The following is a 17,363-nucleotide window of genomic DNA, read 5'->3' on the forward strand; positions in this document are numbered from 1 at the left end:
TCCATGGTTTTATTATATATGATATTCGATGATTTGATTTTTAGTAATATTAAAAAAAATTGGGGTCGTTTCATTTTGGTTCTCCATTCTAAAGCTCAGTAAAACCTCAACTGAATTATGCCCACCAGTTGTTTTTTAAAATACCAAATAGAGATTTTAGACCTGTTACATTATTATTTCTTTACTTTAATTTTTTCGTGTATATTAACTGATTAGAAGGGTTTTTGGTCATTTTTTTAACTGATAGGTATGGAATTCAGGCCTGGAAATCTTTCAACAGTCTTTGGGTGGAGGAGCCACATCTACTGCCACTGCATTTTCAAATTGAAAGGTTGTAGAAATTAACCATTGATCTTATCTAAGTGTGCATATTAATATAATTACAGAAAGACACAATATTGTTGTAAGGAGCATATACTCAAGAAATATAAATTACCTTTTTGATGTTTGCAGGGAAGCTTTGCTTAAGGTAGATGGGTTCTGATATCGATCCAAAAATGAAAGCAGAGAGTGAGAACGTGTGCTTCAAACTTGATGGTATGTATTTCATTTTATCTTTTGAATTACTCCAAATTTACACGACGAAATGAAAATAATTATTTGCAAGGTTGGTTCAATTTTGTTTCGTTTTGAAGATCTATTAACACATATTTTGTTTTTTTGTTTATAGTTACAAATTCAACTATAAAGTTTCTCGACGGTTACAAATTGGCCTCAGGTATGTAATGTTATACCACTGTCCATTCTCTTTTCGCCCTCTTTTTGTCTTTGTGGTTGATTTTTGGATCTGGTTCCTAAACTCAAAAGGGTTTTACCGTTGTGTCTTCCTTCACAACTTCTCGAATGGGTCCAAGGTACTATCTAAATCCTACCTTCCCTCTCGATTAGGTTTCTTAACTATATTTTCTACGTGGAATGTATACATCAATAAAGGAGGCGTTTGTAGCTGCTTATGAGGATTTAACAAGCGGCACACCTGCTTTACTTTTTGGACATGTTATAACATGAGGTTGCATTTCCTTGCTACTGAAAAGCGTGGCCCATATTAGATTACTGTTAGTTTATTGTGCTTATTAATTTATGTTTTTTGGAAGAAAAAATATTATTGATTTGTTTTTATTTGTTGTTTAGGTTCTTGTGAGAAACATCCCCTCTGATGTTAAGGAATCTGTTAGACCATTTCCTGTCCTTCTTTCTTGGTTTGATTCCAGCAACAAAGTTTCTATACTTTTTTTTATGTGTGTATGTTATTTTTATAGCTTACTTGATGTATATGTGTCTCAGGTAGATGCTAGAATTTATTTGTGGAGGTGGGATACCTGTATTGTGATGTTGGATGTTGTTCGAATAATTACCAGGTAAGATAATTGTAGTTTTTTTAAAGAAAAAATTACTTAGTAGTTAAAGGAAAAACTTATGGTAACACGAATTTTCTATTTAGTTTACTCTACATTTATCCTTATTGGTGAGTAACACTTTGTTGGATCCAATCCATACATACATAAATCGTGACCGAATGAGAGTTTTTATGTAGGGTTAATTAATAAATGAACTAAAGAAAGATGCTTATGAAGCAGGGCTTCATTTGCGGTATTTCTATTTATTATTTTGGATATTTACAATTCATGTATTTTATTGGACAGAAATTCAATGAATAAGATTTATAGGTAATTTATCCCAAATTAACAATGTACTTATATATATATTTTCTAATTTCAGGGGTTTTCACGCCAATCGATAGGCCTACGACACATAATAAGGTAGACCGTTAAAAAATTTGCTTTCTTCCAAATGACGTTTATACCATATGTTTGATATTGTTAGTGTGAATGAGTAGATGTGCAAAAAGATCTGGTGAGGTTTGGTTAGATATGTTCTGTCTATTTCAATTTTTGGTTACACATAGTTGAATAAGTTTTTTAATTGCTATCAATTTTTATCAAGTTCATTAATAATATGACTTAATTATTTAAAAACTATAAGAAATAAGTTGATAGTAATCATCATCCTTTCTTCATTCTCCTTATATCCGTACCAAACTTTATGCTCGCCTAACTATAATATCAAGGTTGTAGAAAACGCTAGACGTTAGCTAGGCGGTGGACTGGGGTCTAGGGATTAATCGGTTAGACGGGGATTAATCGGGGGATTAATTGGGGACCATTAATTATTAAAAAAATAATTCAAAAAATTATAAATCTAATTTTAATACTAAGAATATAAGTAAATAAGCATAAAAGTTTAATAATAACTTAATAAGTTTAACAAACACAACCATTTATCATCCAAAATAAACATAAAAGTTTAATAATAAGTTTAACAAGCACACCAAATCATATCCAACAAGTCCATAAAAGTTTAAAATAAGTTTTAACAAGCACAACAATTTTCTTCTAATCTTCACCACATACTTCCATTATTGGAACCTCATCCGACTCATATTCGTCTTCTTCTAACACTTGATCCTCACTCTCGAACTCGAAATTTTCATCAAAAAGTTCCCTCGTTTTTGGACTTTCTCGGGGTGCTTGACTAACATCGGTTTCAAGAGTTTCATCAACCGTTTTGGGGTCTACTTCATCTACATCACAATCATCGCAATCAACAATCCATTCTTGAGCGGAGAGAGAATGATTTGATAATAGCACTTCTATGTTTCTATCTTTTCTCTTTTTGTTTTTCTCCATTAAATTAGCATTGAATTGAACATAAACAAGATTGTTCAATTTGCTTGTCTCCAATCTATTTCGTTTCTTTGTGTGTACCTACAAATTTAAACACAACAAAGAGTTTAAACATGCTTAATATTTAAATTTTATAAAATATAAATCTAATGCTTTATATTACTAACCCCTTCAAACGTGCTCCAATTCCTTTCACAACCTGATGAACTACTAGTTAAAGAAAGAATCCTCATTGCAATCTTTGTCAAATGAGGAGTTGTGCCACCAAATAGTCTCCACCAACTAGCTATGATTTTGAAACAAATCATCTTTTGTAGACTTTGGACATGAAGATACATTCCCCGTTACATGAGCAATATGTTGTTTCATCCTATAAATCCCCCCACCAAACACTTTTCCGCACAAGGTACATTTCAATCTATCCATGTTGCTTTTATCTGGGATGACACCATATTCCCAACCAACATCATCTGAATTACGTTTATGTGCACCAATGGCGGTTGATCCAACAGATGTAGTAGATGCATTAGATGCCATTGATTGTCAACTGTTATAAAAAAAATACATTAACACATTAAAAGTTCTCACTAAATCAACAAACTTTGTATCATATCCATTTATCATCACTTCATCTAATATTTATTATTGAGTATATCATGATTATCATCACATTAACACATTAAAAATAGTTGAATACTCACTCACATATCACTAAAAAAATCACATTAACAATAACACCGTATTGGTGTTATTCATATTAGAGGCTCTGTAAACAAGTTCTGTAAACTGACTAAACTCAATCATATTTCCAAACTCGCTTCTAATTAATTTTTAGCAAAAACAACCTGTTCTGTAAACTCAATCTCAGCTCTATATGAAGCAATGATACTGGAACTAAGTAAACTCAATCACATTAACAGAATAACAGGTATGAATGTTACCCAAATTTCGTATTCAACAGGTAGTAAAGATCAAAGAATCGGGCCAAAATACTGGAAACAAGTTGATAAACTAAACAAGTTGATATCGGAATCGGGCCAAAGTACGAATGTTACCCAACTTTCGTCTTCCATGTTTAACAGAAAAATGAGCATATATTTCATCATTAGTTCATCAGAAATCAATTGATTAACACCTTAAACCGAGGACAATAGATAAAATTGAAATTTGATAGCAAAAATCGAGTTTGATAAACTAACCTGTGTCGATTATGAAGATTGTTGCCGAACACCGAATACAATGCAGCCCTAACAGCGGCTCTAACAGCAAAGATGGCGGATTTCACACATTGGGGTTGTAACAGGCGATGGCGACGACACTATTATCTTCTTCGATTTCATCTTTTAGTCAAGAGAGAAACCTCAAAAAAGTTCTCAGCTTTTAGTCGAGAGAGAAACCACAGCGACGGGAAAGAGTGAAGTGGGAACGAGCCCTAGAAAAAGTTATCAGTTTTTACGATTTTGCCCCTAATCTTTTTTGAAAATCCGTTGACCGATGTTGACCACTTAAACGCCTAGATCCGATTATCTCCGATTATATCCGATTAGCTCCGAGTTTGCCGGCTTTGACCAGCCCCGATTACCTTGAGCGATTACACATAAAACGTGGTCCGTTGAAGTCCACCTAGCGCCTAGGCGCCGATTAATCGGCCGCCTAGGCCGATTTTTACAACACTGTATAATATACATAATGCATATTGATGTTCTCATCCATTGACCAGGTATATATTAATATCATAAGCAAAGTTGTTAACTTTTGGTAGCTTTAGGAGTATCTAATGACATAGGTATTTTTTTTAAATTCAATTTTATGCAGGGATGCAGGGATGCAGGTATAGTCTTGTGGGGAGGTCATTTTATTCCCCTGATCTTGGGCGTAGACAACCATTGGGTGAAAGTTTGGAAAGCTGGCATGATTTTTATCAGAGCATTAGGCATACATAAGTGGAGCTTTCCCTCAATATTGGTCAGTTTGTTCAGTTTGGTCAATATTTTCTCATTGATTTTAGTCTATAGAATCTTTAATAAGGGCAAAACTTTATAAAATTCAGAAAGTGTAGGGACAAATTTTCTAATTTACTAAAAAATTGCAACTTTTCTTTTGGTATTCTTTGAAATTTGTTGCCCTGATGTTGTTTTATGACATGTTTGTGATGCATATATGTTTTCTACTGCATTCATCAAGCCACTGCCTGTGATTAACTTTCTAACACAACTACTGAATAGACATGTTTTTTCCAAGACCTTTGTCTGATGCAAACCGACTGAAGGTTAGCTTATTTTTTTGAAAATTGTTTTAATATGATTCAACACTCATTGATTTATTATTTTTTTCTTTTTGCATTTTTTTTGCTGAATAGATCAAAAAAGCAATGACAAGAGTCAAGGTTGCAGTTACCCACCGTGGAACCAATTATATGCTGCAATTTTATTATTTGGAAAAAAATAGCAACATACCATATGTCATTTTGGTCTTCACATGAATATATTATTTCAGCTGCTTGGCAGGTGGTAACAGAGCAAGTAGATGTTGCCGTCATGGAAATGGAAAGATTGATGCAACCACAGGGACAAGAAAAAAATTTTACTTTGACTTTGTATGTTCGAAACGTATTATTTTCAAATCAAACTTGGTATTGATTTTGTTACAAATTTGATAGAAAGTTTTGTTGGGATAGTTTCCAATGACTACCATTTGTGAGATCAAAATCTTAAAGAAACTGCATTCTCATCTTAAAGAAACTGCATCATGAGAATGTTATAAAACTTAGGCTATGTTTGGCGGACTAGCTGAAAAGCTAGCTGTTAAATAAAAAGCTAGCTGATAGCTGAAAAGCTAGCTGATAAAAAATAACGTTTGGTAAAACTAGCTGAAAAGCTAGCTGAGATATATAAAATTACATAAAAGGACATGTAAGAATATGTGTTTCTATAATTAATTAAGGGGCGTATTTGGAAAATTTTAAAAAAGCTCCTAAAAAGCTAGTCTAAGTAGCTTTTCAAAAAGCTAGCTTATAAGCTAGCTTATCAGCTACTTTTTGGCTTACCAAACACGACAACATAAAAAAGCTCGAAAAATAAGCTAGCTTATCAGCTAGCTGTGGCGTGCCAAACACAGCCTTAAACATATTGTTACTTCTCCAAGTAAGTTATAGTCAATTTCTAATTTATGGAAACTACCTTAACCTCAATGTTTGACAACTAATTTAGGTTGTGTGTATTTCAGGATTCACCATCTAATTTGCTTGGTAGCTAAAGCTTTTCCAAATAAACGTTTATCTATCCAAGCTTTGATAACTGAGTTATAAACTCATGGTCTTTTATCCAATTTTCAGCCTTCCCTAGAACATCCTAAATTACTCTTCCATAACTAAACCCTTACAAACGTGAAATCATAGAGTTGAGAACTTAGTAATCCAATTTACTTTAGGATTCACTATCTAATTTAATTAGTAATCTATGATGAGAATGCTGTAATTTTATGGTATTGGTTGCTAAAGCTTTTCCAAATGAAAAATTTATCATTATGTGTATAACAAGGTTGATTTATTTTAGTTTAAATGAAGTAATAACAACTTCTGTAAGGAAGAGGATGATATGAAACCAATGTCATGGCTTTATAGCATAACTTACATTTTATGTGAAGAAATATAAATACATTGCTTTAAATACTTAATCAATAACAACTAATACAATCAAATACCTTCTAACCCCCGCAACGCGGGGGGAATCTTCCCTAGTTTAAATAGTTAAATACCAAAATAAATAAAGACATAGGGGGTGTTTGGATAGAGAAAAAATAGGTTGCTTATTGCTTATTGTTTATTGCTTAATCCCACCGCAATAAACAAATTTAAGTGTTTGGATATAAATATTTAAAAATCAGCTTATTGCGGTAGGAATAAACTAAATAAACTGATTTTAATAAGTAAGGAGGGGAAATGCTTATTGTTTATTGCTTATTGGTTATTGGTTATTTTATTTATATAAGCTGTTTTGTTTGTCAAACACTTAAGATGCTTATTACTTATTGCTTATTCCTACCGCAATAAGTTAATCCAAACATATTTTAAAAAAAATGTTTATTCCCACAGCAATAAATAAGCAAATAAGAATAAACTAATAAGTTAAAAATTATTTATCCAAACACCCTAATGTTTTTTTAAAATTTGGCAAAATATAAATTGCTAAGAAGCCTAGAACACTCGCTTACACATTATTTATTCTTTCTTTTTCTCCTAACTTCCAGAACAAATGAAATTATACGTGGAAGTTGAAGTGAGCATTGGCGTCGCCATCGATTTCGTGCCCACTGAATAGAGGGAGAGAGAGAGAGATGGCGGAGCTTACTGTGATTCTGTACATGCTTACGATTTCTCTGTTCACGGCCACCGTCTCCGCCTCCCAGTGTTCAACCAACGGTCGGTTGCTTCTTTATTCTACACACGAATTTCATAAACAATTCGATTTGGTTATTTAAACTTTGAAGTTTGGTTTCTGTTTCATAAGTTAGTGTCGAATTTCGTTATTGAGACCTAATATAGTTTGCTGCATTTTTTTTTTACCCAAATTTGCGTTTTAGTAGTATATATGATTGCCCTAATGACGTACTTACGAGTGTTTGAATGAAGTCTCGATAACTAATTTTTCCGTATGTGCCAACGCTATTTGTTTTTTGTCAAGCAGTCAAGTAATTGCCTCTTAACTTTGGACTAGAAATGTAAAATTACCTAATGATTCAGACTTTAATCGCCTTGTGGTAACTAATTGTATCATTCTGGTTTCGCAATAATCAATTTGAAATTAGATCTTTGATGTTTGTGCATATTGTCATGTTTCTAATCATTTTTAGTTTCAGATATGAACTTTTATCTGATCATTTCCTTTGTTGTATAGGATTTCCATTAGTGAGGAACATCAATGAGCTACCACAAGATAACTATGGAAGACCTGGCTTATCTCACATAACTGTTGCAGGTTCCCTCATGCATGGGCTGAAAGAGGTGACAAAATCCACCACAAATCACCATGTTAAGTTAAGCATATCACCAAATGTTTAAGTTTTTGATGACATTTTCTCAAATATGTTCTCAACAGGTTGAGATATGGCTTCAGACCTTTGCTCCAGGAGCACGAACACCGATTCATAGACATTCATGTGAGGAAGTTTTCATAGTTTTAAAAGGGAGTGGCACTCTTTATCTTTCCTCAAATTCTCACTCAAAGTCCCCTGGAAAGCCACAAGAGTTTAATGTCTTTTCAAATTCCACATTTTACATCCCTGTTAATGATGCTCACCAGGTAATTAATCATTCTGCTGTTATCTTCCATACATGATATACATGGATCATCATGATGAATCCTTTTTTGCAGCTTTGGAACACAAATGACAAAGAAGATTTGCAAGTTCTGGTTGTTATATCTCGTCCACCAGCTAAAATGTAAGTGATTACTCCAATCTTTCTGTTGTTGTTATAATGTGTTTCAGCATTCATGTCATGTCTATTATTTATACTGCTATTCCTTGTGGGCTACAAAATTATGCAGATTCATGTATGATGATTGGTTGATGCCACACACTGCTGCAAGACTTAAGTTTCCTTATTTCTGGGATGAACAGTGCTACCAGACAAATTCAAAAGACGAGCTTTGACCTTCATGGTTGTAAAGTTACACATTTGGTGATACTGGTAGTTTGGCGCATTTTATAGTCAAAATAGGCTTATTTGGGTTTTATTGATAATGGGTCGAATTTTAAACGAATTAACCGAAAAGGAAATGGTTTAAAAGTTGCTTATCTTCAACAGTGAAGCCATGTTTGGGGAGTGTTATTATATTGACTTTGTTTTAGTATTTCATCAAAAAGTGACCTTAAAGAAGTTCATTACTTCACAAAAACAGCTTAAGTCAAATTGTGTTGACTAATTTGTAAAGTGTATTCGCACAATGACTTCTTTATATCCTGATTATGAAACCCGTTTTACTTGAAGCACTCGTATGATTTCATTATGTTCTAAAGAAGAATCTGATGATGAAGTTTGAAATATGTTTCGGGAAATATGTTAAAAGTTTTTCAAGCTTATAACTATGAGTAGGAACTCAGGGTTTTCAAAACCAAGAGGTTGTTGAATATGTATATGTCAGTTCCACATTCACTGTTGAGGAAAGCACAATATTCGTCAATTTGATAGACTTTGAAGACTCATTAGAGAGTAGCATTTGACAACTAGTCTAGGTTTGTTTATGATAAAAATACATTGGTCATATTTTTTTGTTCTTGAGAACCCATCTCAAGCCTACCATAGAGACAAAGACACCTTCCTTCAGGTGTTGGAACCAAATGCCATAGTTGTTCCTCTCAAATTCTGACAGTTCTTCTTGATCCAATTTGGTTCTTCTATAGATTCTTTGATATTTTTTGGCTCAATCATGGATAGAAAAACTTGCATATAGACATTTATTAAGGTGTTGTTTGTTTTTTGGAAGCAAAAGTTCAAGAAGTCTGCGGACCACCTTTGCAATCCTCTGCAGTAGAAGAGGTGGACCAAACGGCTGCAGCCTGTAATAAGAAGTTTGTTTTTTAACCTCTGCAGATTGCTGCAGTAAATTGAAATTTAAATAAATTAATTTTACGAAATTAAAGTAGCTTTTCAAAAAAAAAAAATTAATAATTTTAGTCTTACAACATTGAAATAAATTTCATTACATTTTTTTATAAAAACATTCAATACTATTAAATACTATTTACAAATTAAATGAATTAACATTAAAGTTACATTGTTTTAGCTAAATAACATCTTTATGAATTGCTTCAAACTGCTCTTGATTTGGAGCTCCTTCACAAAAACTTGATTCAACACTTGGAGCAACATTCTTTTGGCTCCTTTTTGCCTTTGCTCCACCTGATTTTTGTTATTCTGATTGGATATCTAAAGAGTGAATGGATAGTATACATCTAGTGGTAGTAATTTAAGAGGGAAACAGGTTGTGCACTACAGGTGCTCGATGAAATTCTTGAGAGAATATTAAAGTTTAATTTAATTACATTTCGTTTGGTCTTGCACATTTCTAGTAACAAATGCAAATGGTCAAATGGTATATGCTTGTAATTAGAAATATGCTAGTAAAATTGTGATGTATTTATACTCTTGGTTGGAAGCAGATCAGAATAACAAAAATCAGATTTTTCATTGACATGCATCAAATCAACATAAACTTACAAGAATTAGGTCGAACTCAAAGCCAATGCCATGAATATTTTTAGGAGCTCCATGGTTCGGTGCTTCAAGAGGTGAAGAAGTGAAATACAATCTGGGTTCTGTTATTTGGGGAGATTAGGTAAAAATTCTTTACATCTCAGCAACAATATTGGTACTCAAAGCAGAAATTTGGTACTACACAACATAAAATCGGTACTAAAACAAGAAATTAGAAAAAAACCTAACCTGTCAATGTTGAAGACGATGGCAGCAAAGAACGAGCACCCGGCAGCAGCAGTGGCGACCGGCGAGAGGCAGCGGCAGACCGACGAGCGGTTGGAGTCGGCGATTGACGAGAGAAAGCTGAGAACGAAGAAGGAGAACGAACGAAGAAGGAGAACGGCTGGAGCGATCTTCCGTGTTTTTTTTTTTTTTTTTTGTTTAGGACGTTTTTTGTGTTTATTAGGTTAGAAGATGTAAGAAGAGCCAAGCCCAATGCTGTGTGGGGAAGAGGACGGGAAGAGGTTTTGGAGCCCGAAGTCTTTTAGAAAAAAAACTGTTGCGAACTTAAAAGTGTTGCGCGTGTGCTGCGCCGCGCAGCACTAAGAGGTTTGACGATGTGTTTTTAAAAAAACAAACACCACCTAAAAGTAGCAACTCTAGTTTAAACACGAGAAAAGAAAAAGGGCTCCCTAACACTTGTGAAAGAAAAGAAAAAGGGCTCCCAAACACTTGTGAAACATGACAATCCTTTGTCCATTTAAGTTATCCTTTTTCATGTTGAATATAAACTACTGAAATATATCATCAACAATTAAACATTGTAGAGTATATCATTACAACCATGAGCATCATTATTAGACCCAACAATAATGTGCTTCCCTTGACACAAGCGTTTACAATATTAGAGTATATCATTACAACCATGAGTATCATTATTAGACCCAACAATAATGTGCTTCCCTTGACACAAGCGTTTACAATATGAGTGTCTTTTTTCATGTTGAACATAAACTACTGAAATATATCATCAACAATTCAACATTGTAGAGTATATCATTACAACCATGAGTATCATTATTAGACCCAACAATAATGTGCTTCCCTTGACACAAGCGTCTACAATATTAGAGTATATCATTACAACCATGAGTATCATTGTTAGACCCAACATTAATGTGCTTCCCTTGAGACAAGCGTTTACAATATGAGTGTCTGCAGGTGCATCAATAGGTGTCCCCCCTCGATTTGATCATCAAAAGAAACATGTATGGTTTGCGTGGATAGCTTCCGAAGAAATGTCTAGTGTAACAAACACGTAAATCGTTTCATGTTCGTCTTCAAAATTTGACAAGATATTAACATGTGTTTGTCTTGTTTTAATTATGAATTAACTAAAGTGATGATTATATTATTTTATCTTTTCTCGTGTTATCATATTTAAATTAGGTCTTTTTCATGTCGGATATAGTGTCGTGTCGTGCTATATAAAAAATTGTTAGGTTAGGTAAAAACAAAAACAAGACAACCAATAGATTTGACACTCCTATAAATATTGGATTTAGTATAGGCTATTAGAGATTATTTATGATAAAAAAAAAACAAGTGAATGATATTATGTAAAAAGTCATATACGAAAGCAGTTTTTTTAGAAACAACAAATACTATTAAGAAGCCACAAGCCTAGCAACTAGGCCAGGAATAAAAGGAATAAAAGAGATGTGTTACAATGGGGATAAGGGAGAAGAGTTCCAACTCAACCAACTACCTACATCATATTTTTCCCGACATTTGAGCCAATGATAAGATAAAGACTTGATTTTATCGACTATACTAGATGTTGATAATAATGCACCTTGAAATAGTCTTTCATTCCTACACTTCGAGTTCATCCACAACATCCCACAACCTATGACTATTAGTCTCTTTCGAAGTTTAGGGCATCTTCCCCATGAAGCCACAAATTGAAGAAGATCTCTACTGTTGTTAATACCATTTTGGTTTATTCTACACCAGGTAAAAATTCTTTTTCTTATAAGTTCAACAAAAGGGCAGTTAAACAATATGTGGTCCGCATCTTCTTCTTTTCCAATACAATTTGTGACATCCCCATTTTTACGGCCAGAAAAGACCGATTTTGTTTATGCTTTATAAAAATCACAATATCTCTTTTAATAAATAACGTTGCGGGAATTTGTTCCCAGAAAAACATGATAATCACATTATCAAAACATTTATGAAGAAATGTATTTTTATTCATTTTAAAACATTTGGGATGTCATCGTCAATACAAAAACATAAGCATAAACAAAACTTACATTCATTATCACTAGTGATTTATATCTCCTTAATCACTCAACGTAATGTAACTTCATATAGACACCTGTGATACAAATAAACTGAGTGGGTCAGGTTGGGAAACCTGGTGAGTACATAAGATTTTCAACCTACAATAATACAATTATTATGTTTAAACATCAAACAATCAACCCAATTACCCATCCCCATTATCTTCTTAAGGATTTACCCTAAGAATCAGCGACTCCTCGTTCATTCATTCCTAAGGATCATCCTAAGGAAACGGCACGAAGTTCATCGTTGCCAATGACATAATTGTCAAGCACAGCTGCTAATATTATCACTTAGGTGCAGCTGCCAGGATTGTGACATTCTCTATGAGGCGCTTCTGCCGGTATTGTCCTTTAACGATACTGTCATGGTTATAATGTTCTCTATTAGGCACATCTTCCGATATTATCCTTAGAGCGCAGCTGCTAGGATGTTTATTGTAGATCTAAAACATCCACAGATTTTGGCGCAGCTACCAGTGCTCATCTATAGGGTACTAGGTCCATTGCTGCCAATGTTCACCTATAGGGCACTAGGTCCATAGTACTAACTAGGCGAACGCCCGCGCGTTGCGCATAAACACCTATATAGTTGTAGTCTTTACAAATATATGTTTTTTGATATAACAATAACGTTGTTAAATTTGATATAATAATTTGTATATACTAAATTGATATAATATATTGATTATTTTGAATTATATGATAATATATACATTTATTATAACTTCATAATCTCAATCGTTTGAATGATTTCTACTCGCGGGTTACACATGAATAAAATTAAATATAATATATGATTTGATGTTATTTATAGTTGTTTTTATTGTTAATTAATTTTTTAAAATTTATTTGTTTAATGTTTTAAGTTCTATCATTATAATTATTTAAATCATCAAACATTGTTTTTTTTATTTTAAAGCTAACAATATAATCATTTATATATAATTGTTTTTAACTATTTTTATTGTAAGTTATTTTAAGCTGCTTATTTGGAAACTTTTAACGATTATAAAAATATATTTAAAACATATTTTAGTTAAATTGACATTATAATTTAATTTTTGCTTTTATCTCTATAATTTAACACTTTTAACTATTTACAAAATATTCTTTACTTTTTTAAATGGAACTGAAATTTATATTTGAGTTGACATTGTAATGCGCAGAAAAACATATATTGTTCAAGTCTTTACAATTTTATATTTTTTTAAATATAACACTAACGTTGTTGTTAAATTTGATATAATAATTCGTATATTAATTTGATATAATATATTGATTATTTTGAATTATATGATAATATATATACATCTGTTATAACGTCATAATCTCAATCGTTTGAATGAACTTCTACTTGCGAGTTACACATCAATAAAATTAAATATTATATATGGTTTAATATTATTTATAGTTGTTGTTATTGTTAACTAATTTTTTAAAATTTATTTGCTTAATGTTTTAATTTCTATCATTATAATTATTTAAAACATCAAACATTATTTTTTGATTTTAAAAGATAACAATATAATCATTTATATAGAGTTATTTTTAAGTATTGTTATTATAAGTTATTTTAAGCTACTTATTTGAAAATTTTTAACGATTGTAAAAATATATTTAGGAAAGATTTTAGTTAAACTGATATTACAATTTAGTTTTTGAATTTATCAGTTTTAACTATTTATAAAATATTATTTGGTTTTTTTAGTGGAACTGAAATTTATATTTAAGTTGACACTCTAATGTTATATTTAAATTAACAATTTAATTATTTTGTCCAAATTGTTCAAAAGTTGTAGTTTTAAATTGATAATGGTTTACATGCAACAACATTTTAAATCTAATAAATTAAGAATAATATGTTAAAATTTAAAGACATAACTTTATAAATAGAAGTAAATATATTATTTTAAAATTAAAACTTAGTCTATTTATGATTACACTTTAAGTTTGATATTTATTTAACCTTATTAACCAACTTACAATCATTATTAGAAAGACACTACCATTTATCACTTTTAACTATTTATAAAATAATCTTTGGGTTGTTTAAGTTTAAAATTTATATTTAAGTTGAGCCTATAATGTTATATTTTAATTAATAATTTAAGTATTTTATACAATTTTTTCAAAAATGATACCTTTAAAATGATAATGGTTTACATCCAACAATATATTAAAACTAATAAATTAAGTATAATATGTTAAATGTTAAAAAACATAATTTTATAAGTAGGAGTAAAGATATTATTTTAATATTGAAATTTAGTTTATATATGATTACACTTTAGATTTGATATTTATTTAACCTAATTATCAAATTATAATTATTATTATAAAGTAATTGAAAAGTCATGGGAGTTTCAAATGAATGTGATGAAAGGAAAAAAGAATGGGGGTTTCAAATGCATGAGATTCAAGAAAAAATGCTAGCTTTATAAGTATGTATGATGTTCCTCTATTTCAGCCTTCATCCCTCATCATTCATCTACCCATGTTTTACCCAACATATTTTGTAGATATAAAATACATATACAGTTTAAATCATTTAAAACATGTATAAAATCGTTCATCCAGCATAGACAGCAAGTATTCAGACAATATGCACACATAGCACATAATTTATATAAAATATTTCATATCTATGTGTAAGATGAAAGTAACTATGCACTCACTTGATAAGGTGGTGATACCGAACTCAGACAGCGCTTCGCTTCCATTAACTTATTTTCTTTCGACGAAACCTAGCATTATTGCCACTAAATTTTAGTCTAATATTTACCGTGACTTATTATTATTATTATTATTATTATTATTATTATTATTATTATTATTATTATTATTATTATGTAAACGTTTAAACAATATTTTCCAACCACAATGTACAGACAGGGGCCAAACATAAAACACTGGGGGGCAGGACCATTTTGGCATATAGCACTTCTGAAATCCAACAACCCTATGCGGCCCTTTAAACCAGATTCCACGTACTGCGAGTAGTTAAAAAGATATTATAACGACACTTATATAAGTCATAATAATAGCCCAAATATTTATTATAAGTTCATAATAACAATACTAATTTTAAATATAAGCTATATTTAAAATAGGGTAAGCATAACTTACTTACAAGGGAGGTTTTAGCTAGGAGCTGAGCTCTGCAGGGGTAGAACTTCGTCGTTGAATCCTTCTAAGAAAGATTTGTGCAACGCTTCAGCGCTCACCTTACTATACTAAAACTACAGAAAGAGAAGTCGAATCACGAGGGACCGAAATGCTCGGGGGATAAGAAGAGAAAGACTCTTGAATCAAGTGAATGATGCAAGAAATATGAGAGCCCAAGGCTCTTATTTATAGTAATTGAATTTTCAAAAACTACCCTCCATAATTACTTAATGACCTTATAGTTATATAAACGATTAAACACCCCTTCATAATACTATTTTAAATAGATTTAACGATATTTGTACTAAACTAATCTCGAAACTACTCAACAATAGTCTTATAATGACCGCATCGGCGATACCTTTCTAATGATATATACATTTGTATATATATGTATACGTATATATGATTTATACTTTATTTTAATACGTAAATATGCTATTATAATTTATAACTCGTTCATAAGAACTCCGTTTTTGACGTTCTTTATATCCACGCGTAGGCAGGACCATACCCTACAACTTTCGTTTAGATTCTGTCGGCTAATTTTGACTTTATTTTTAAAGTTATATTTTTAACAGGCCCGGACAGGAAAAGTCCGTTAAAAATTCATAACTTCTTCATTCAATGTCCGTTTTTGTCTGTCTTTTTACCGTTGCGCTAATATTAATGAGATCTTATTTCTTGTTTAGGTTGTGTCGGCCAAAAATTGACCGATCTAAAATTCAAATTTCGGTTTGTGCACTGTTGTGCCAAATCTTAGAAAAATCATAACTTCCTCATACGAAGTTAGATTTTGACGTTCTTGTTATGCACACTCTCGGTTTAACGTATACTACGACTTTCATTTAGATCGCTAAGGTTAGAAAGCACTTTATCATAAACTCACTTTTTACGCTTCCCGATATCGCGCCGGTTTTGCTGTAAAACTTCGACGGGTCATAACTTCTTCGTTATAACTCAGATTTCGGCGTTCTTTATATGTACGGAACCCTTGTAAAATATACTAAAATTTGGTTAAGATTAATACTTCTAAAGAATCTTCCATCAAAAAACCCATTTTTGATGCTTATTGTCTCTAAATTGACTAGCCCAAATCTGCGGGCATTACACAATTCGAGCATGTAATGTTGTTAATGTTGACTCCTCTGTTTTATAATGTTGTAGCAGAAGGGATACGACCTTGAGCTGCACTCCATACAAAACACAACACCTTGAGTGGGACAATTTTACACCAATTGATTATAGAAAGTGTTGTAGATTGCAGTGCAAAAAGGTCTATTTTGCCCATGAGAGTCCCCACCGTGTATTTTCCATCTGGAGCTAGCAAACAATGCCATTGATCTGGGCCATCACTTAAATTGCATGAAGTTATTTCATTATGTAAGTTTGTAGTTCAATGGATAAACCAACAACTATAGAACACGACTTCCAATTCCAGGAGTTAACTTTCACTCTATCTGCTATAGTGTATCTTTTGTTGGATTCAAGCTCACAGAGTGACGAATATTTTGATTTTAATTTTTCATGTCCCAACCATGTATCTTGCCGAAATAGGGTTTGTTCTCCAGAGATTGTTACATGCTTGAATATATGGTTTATTCTCAAACCGTTTGCTTCAATGTCTTCTACTGTCCCAACAATATTTTTCCAAATCCTTGTTGTTAGGCGTGTCAAAACCAACAAATAATAGGGGTACAACAGACTCTGAATACACTGCTTTAGTGCACTAAAAAGTAGTATAAAGCAAGCAGGTTCGAACCACAGAGACACATGATATAAGTCTATACCTCTTTGCGCAAGGCACTTTGATCACAAAAGGCGGTGTTGTTTGCAAAAGTAAAATAACAAAATAACAGTCTACTTTAAAAACATGCAGAAAATGAAATAAACTTCTAAACAATTTGATTGAAGGGTTCTAGTTATAGTTCTCAATGTTGCTGTTCAACTTGATTATGACTTGAT

At 31.9% G+C, this 17,363-nt stretch overlaps 2 protein-coding genes across 2 annotated transcripts; one reads left to right on the forward strand and one right to left on the reverse strand.

Moving 5' to 3' along the window:
* Positions 1–2,245: 2,245 nt before the first annotated feature.
* LOC111917610 (uncharacterized) lies at positions 2,246–4,087 on the reverse strand. The gene is made up of 3 exons (XM_052764100.1): positions 3,884–4,087; positions 2,852–3,231; positions 2,246–2,765 (listed from the first exon to the last, which is right to left on the reverse strand). The coding sequence occupies exons 2-3, from the start codon at positions 3,020–3,022 to the stop codon at positions 2,394–2,396; spliced, it is 543 nt and encodes a 180-aa protein (XP_052620060.1). The 5' UTR covers positions 3,023–3,231; positions 3,884–4,087; the 3' UTR covers positions 2,246–2,393.
* Positions 4,088–6,905: 2,818 nt separating this feature from the next.
* Positions 6,906–8,672, forward strand: LOC111917618 (auxin-binding protein T85). The gene is made up of 5 exons (XM_023913281.3): positions 6,906–7,104; positions 7,580–7,686; positions 7,781–7,984; positions 8,057–8,124; positions 8,231–8,672. The coding sequence occupies exons 1-5, from the start codon at positions 7,020–7,022 to the stop codon at positions 8,334–8,336; spliced, it is 570 nt and encodes a 189-aa protein (XP_023769049.1). The 5' UTR covers positions 6,906–7,019; the 3' UTR covers positions 8,337–8,672.
* Positions 8,673–17,363: the final 8,691 nt, after the last annotated feature.

The sequence above is a fragment of the Lactuca sativa genome, chromosome 5, assembly GCF_002870075.4.
Source record: "Lactuca sativa cultivar Salinas chromosome 5, Lsat_Salinas_v11, whole genome shotgun sequence".
NCBI lineage: Eukaryota > Viridiplantae > Streptophyta > Magnoliopsida > Asterales > Asteraceae > Lactuca > Lactuca sativa.

Bases quoted from the DNA above. Each gene is read 5' to 3' on its own strand.
- LOC111917610 (XM_052764100.1), bottom strand. From the start codon at position 3,022: ATGTATCTTCATGTCCAAAGTCTACAAAAGATGATTTGTTTCAAAATC. The intron at 2,766-2,851 runs GTTAGTAATATA...TTAAATTTGTAG, and splicing joins ATTGGAGCACGTTTGAAGGG to GTACACACAAAGAAACGAAA.
- LOC111917618 (XM_023913281.3), top strand. From the start codon at position 7,020: ATGGCGGAGCTTACTGTGATTCTGTACATGCTTACGATTTCTCTGTTC. The intron at 7,105-7,579 runs GTCGGTTGCTTC...TTTGTTGTATAG, and splicing joins CTCCCAGTGTTCAACCAACG to GATTTCCATTAGTGAGGAAC. The intron at 7,985-8,056 runs GTAATTAATCAT...CCTTTTTTGCAG, and splicing joins CTGTTAATGATGCTCACCAG to CTTTGGAACACAAATGACAA.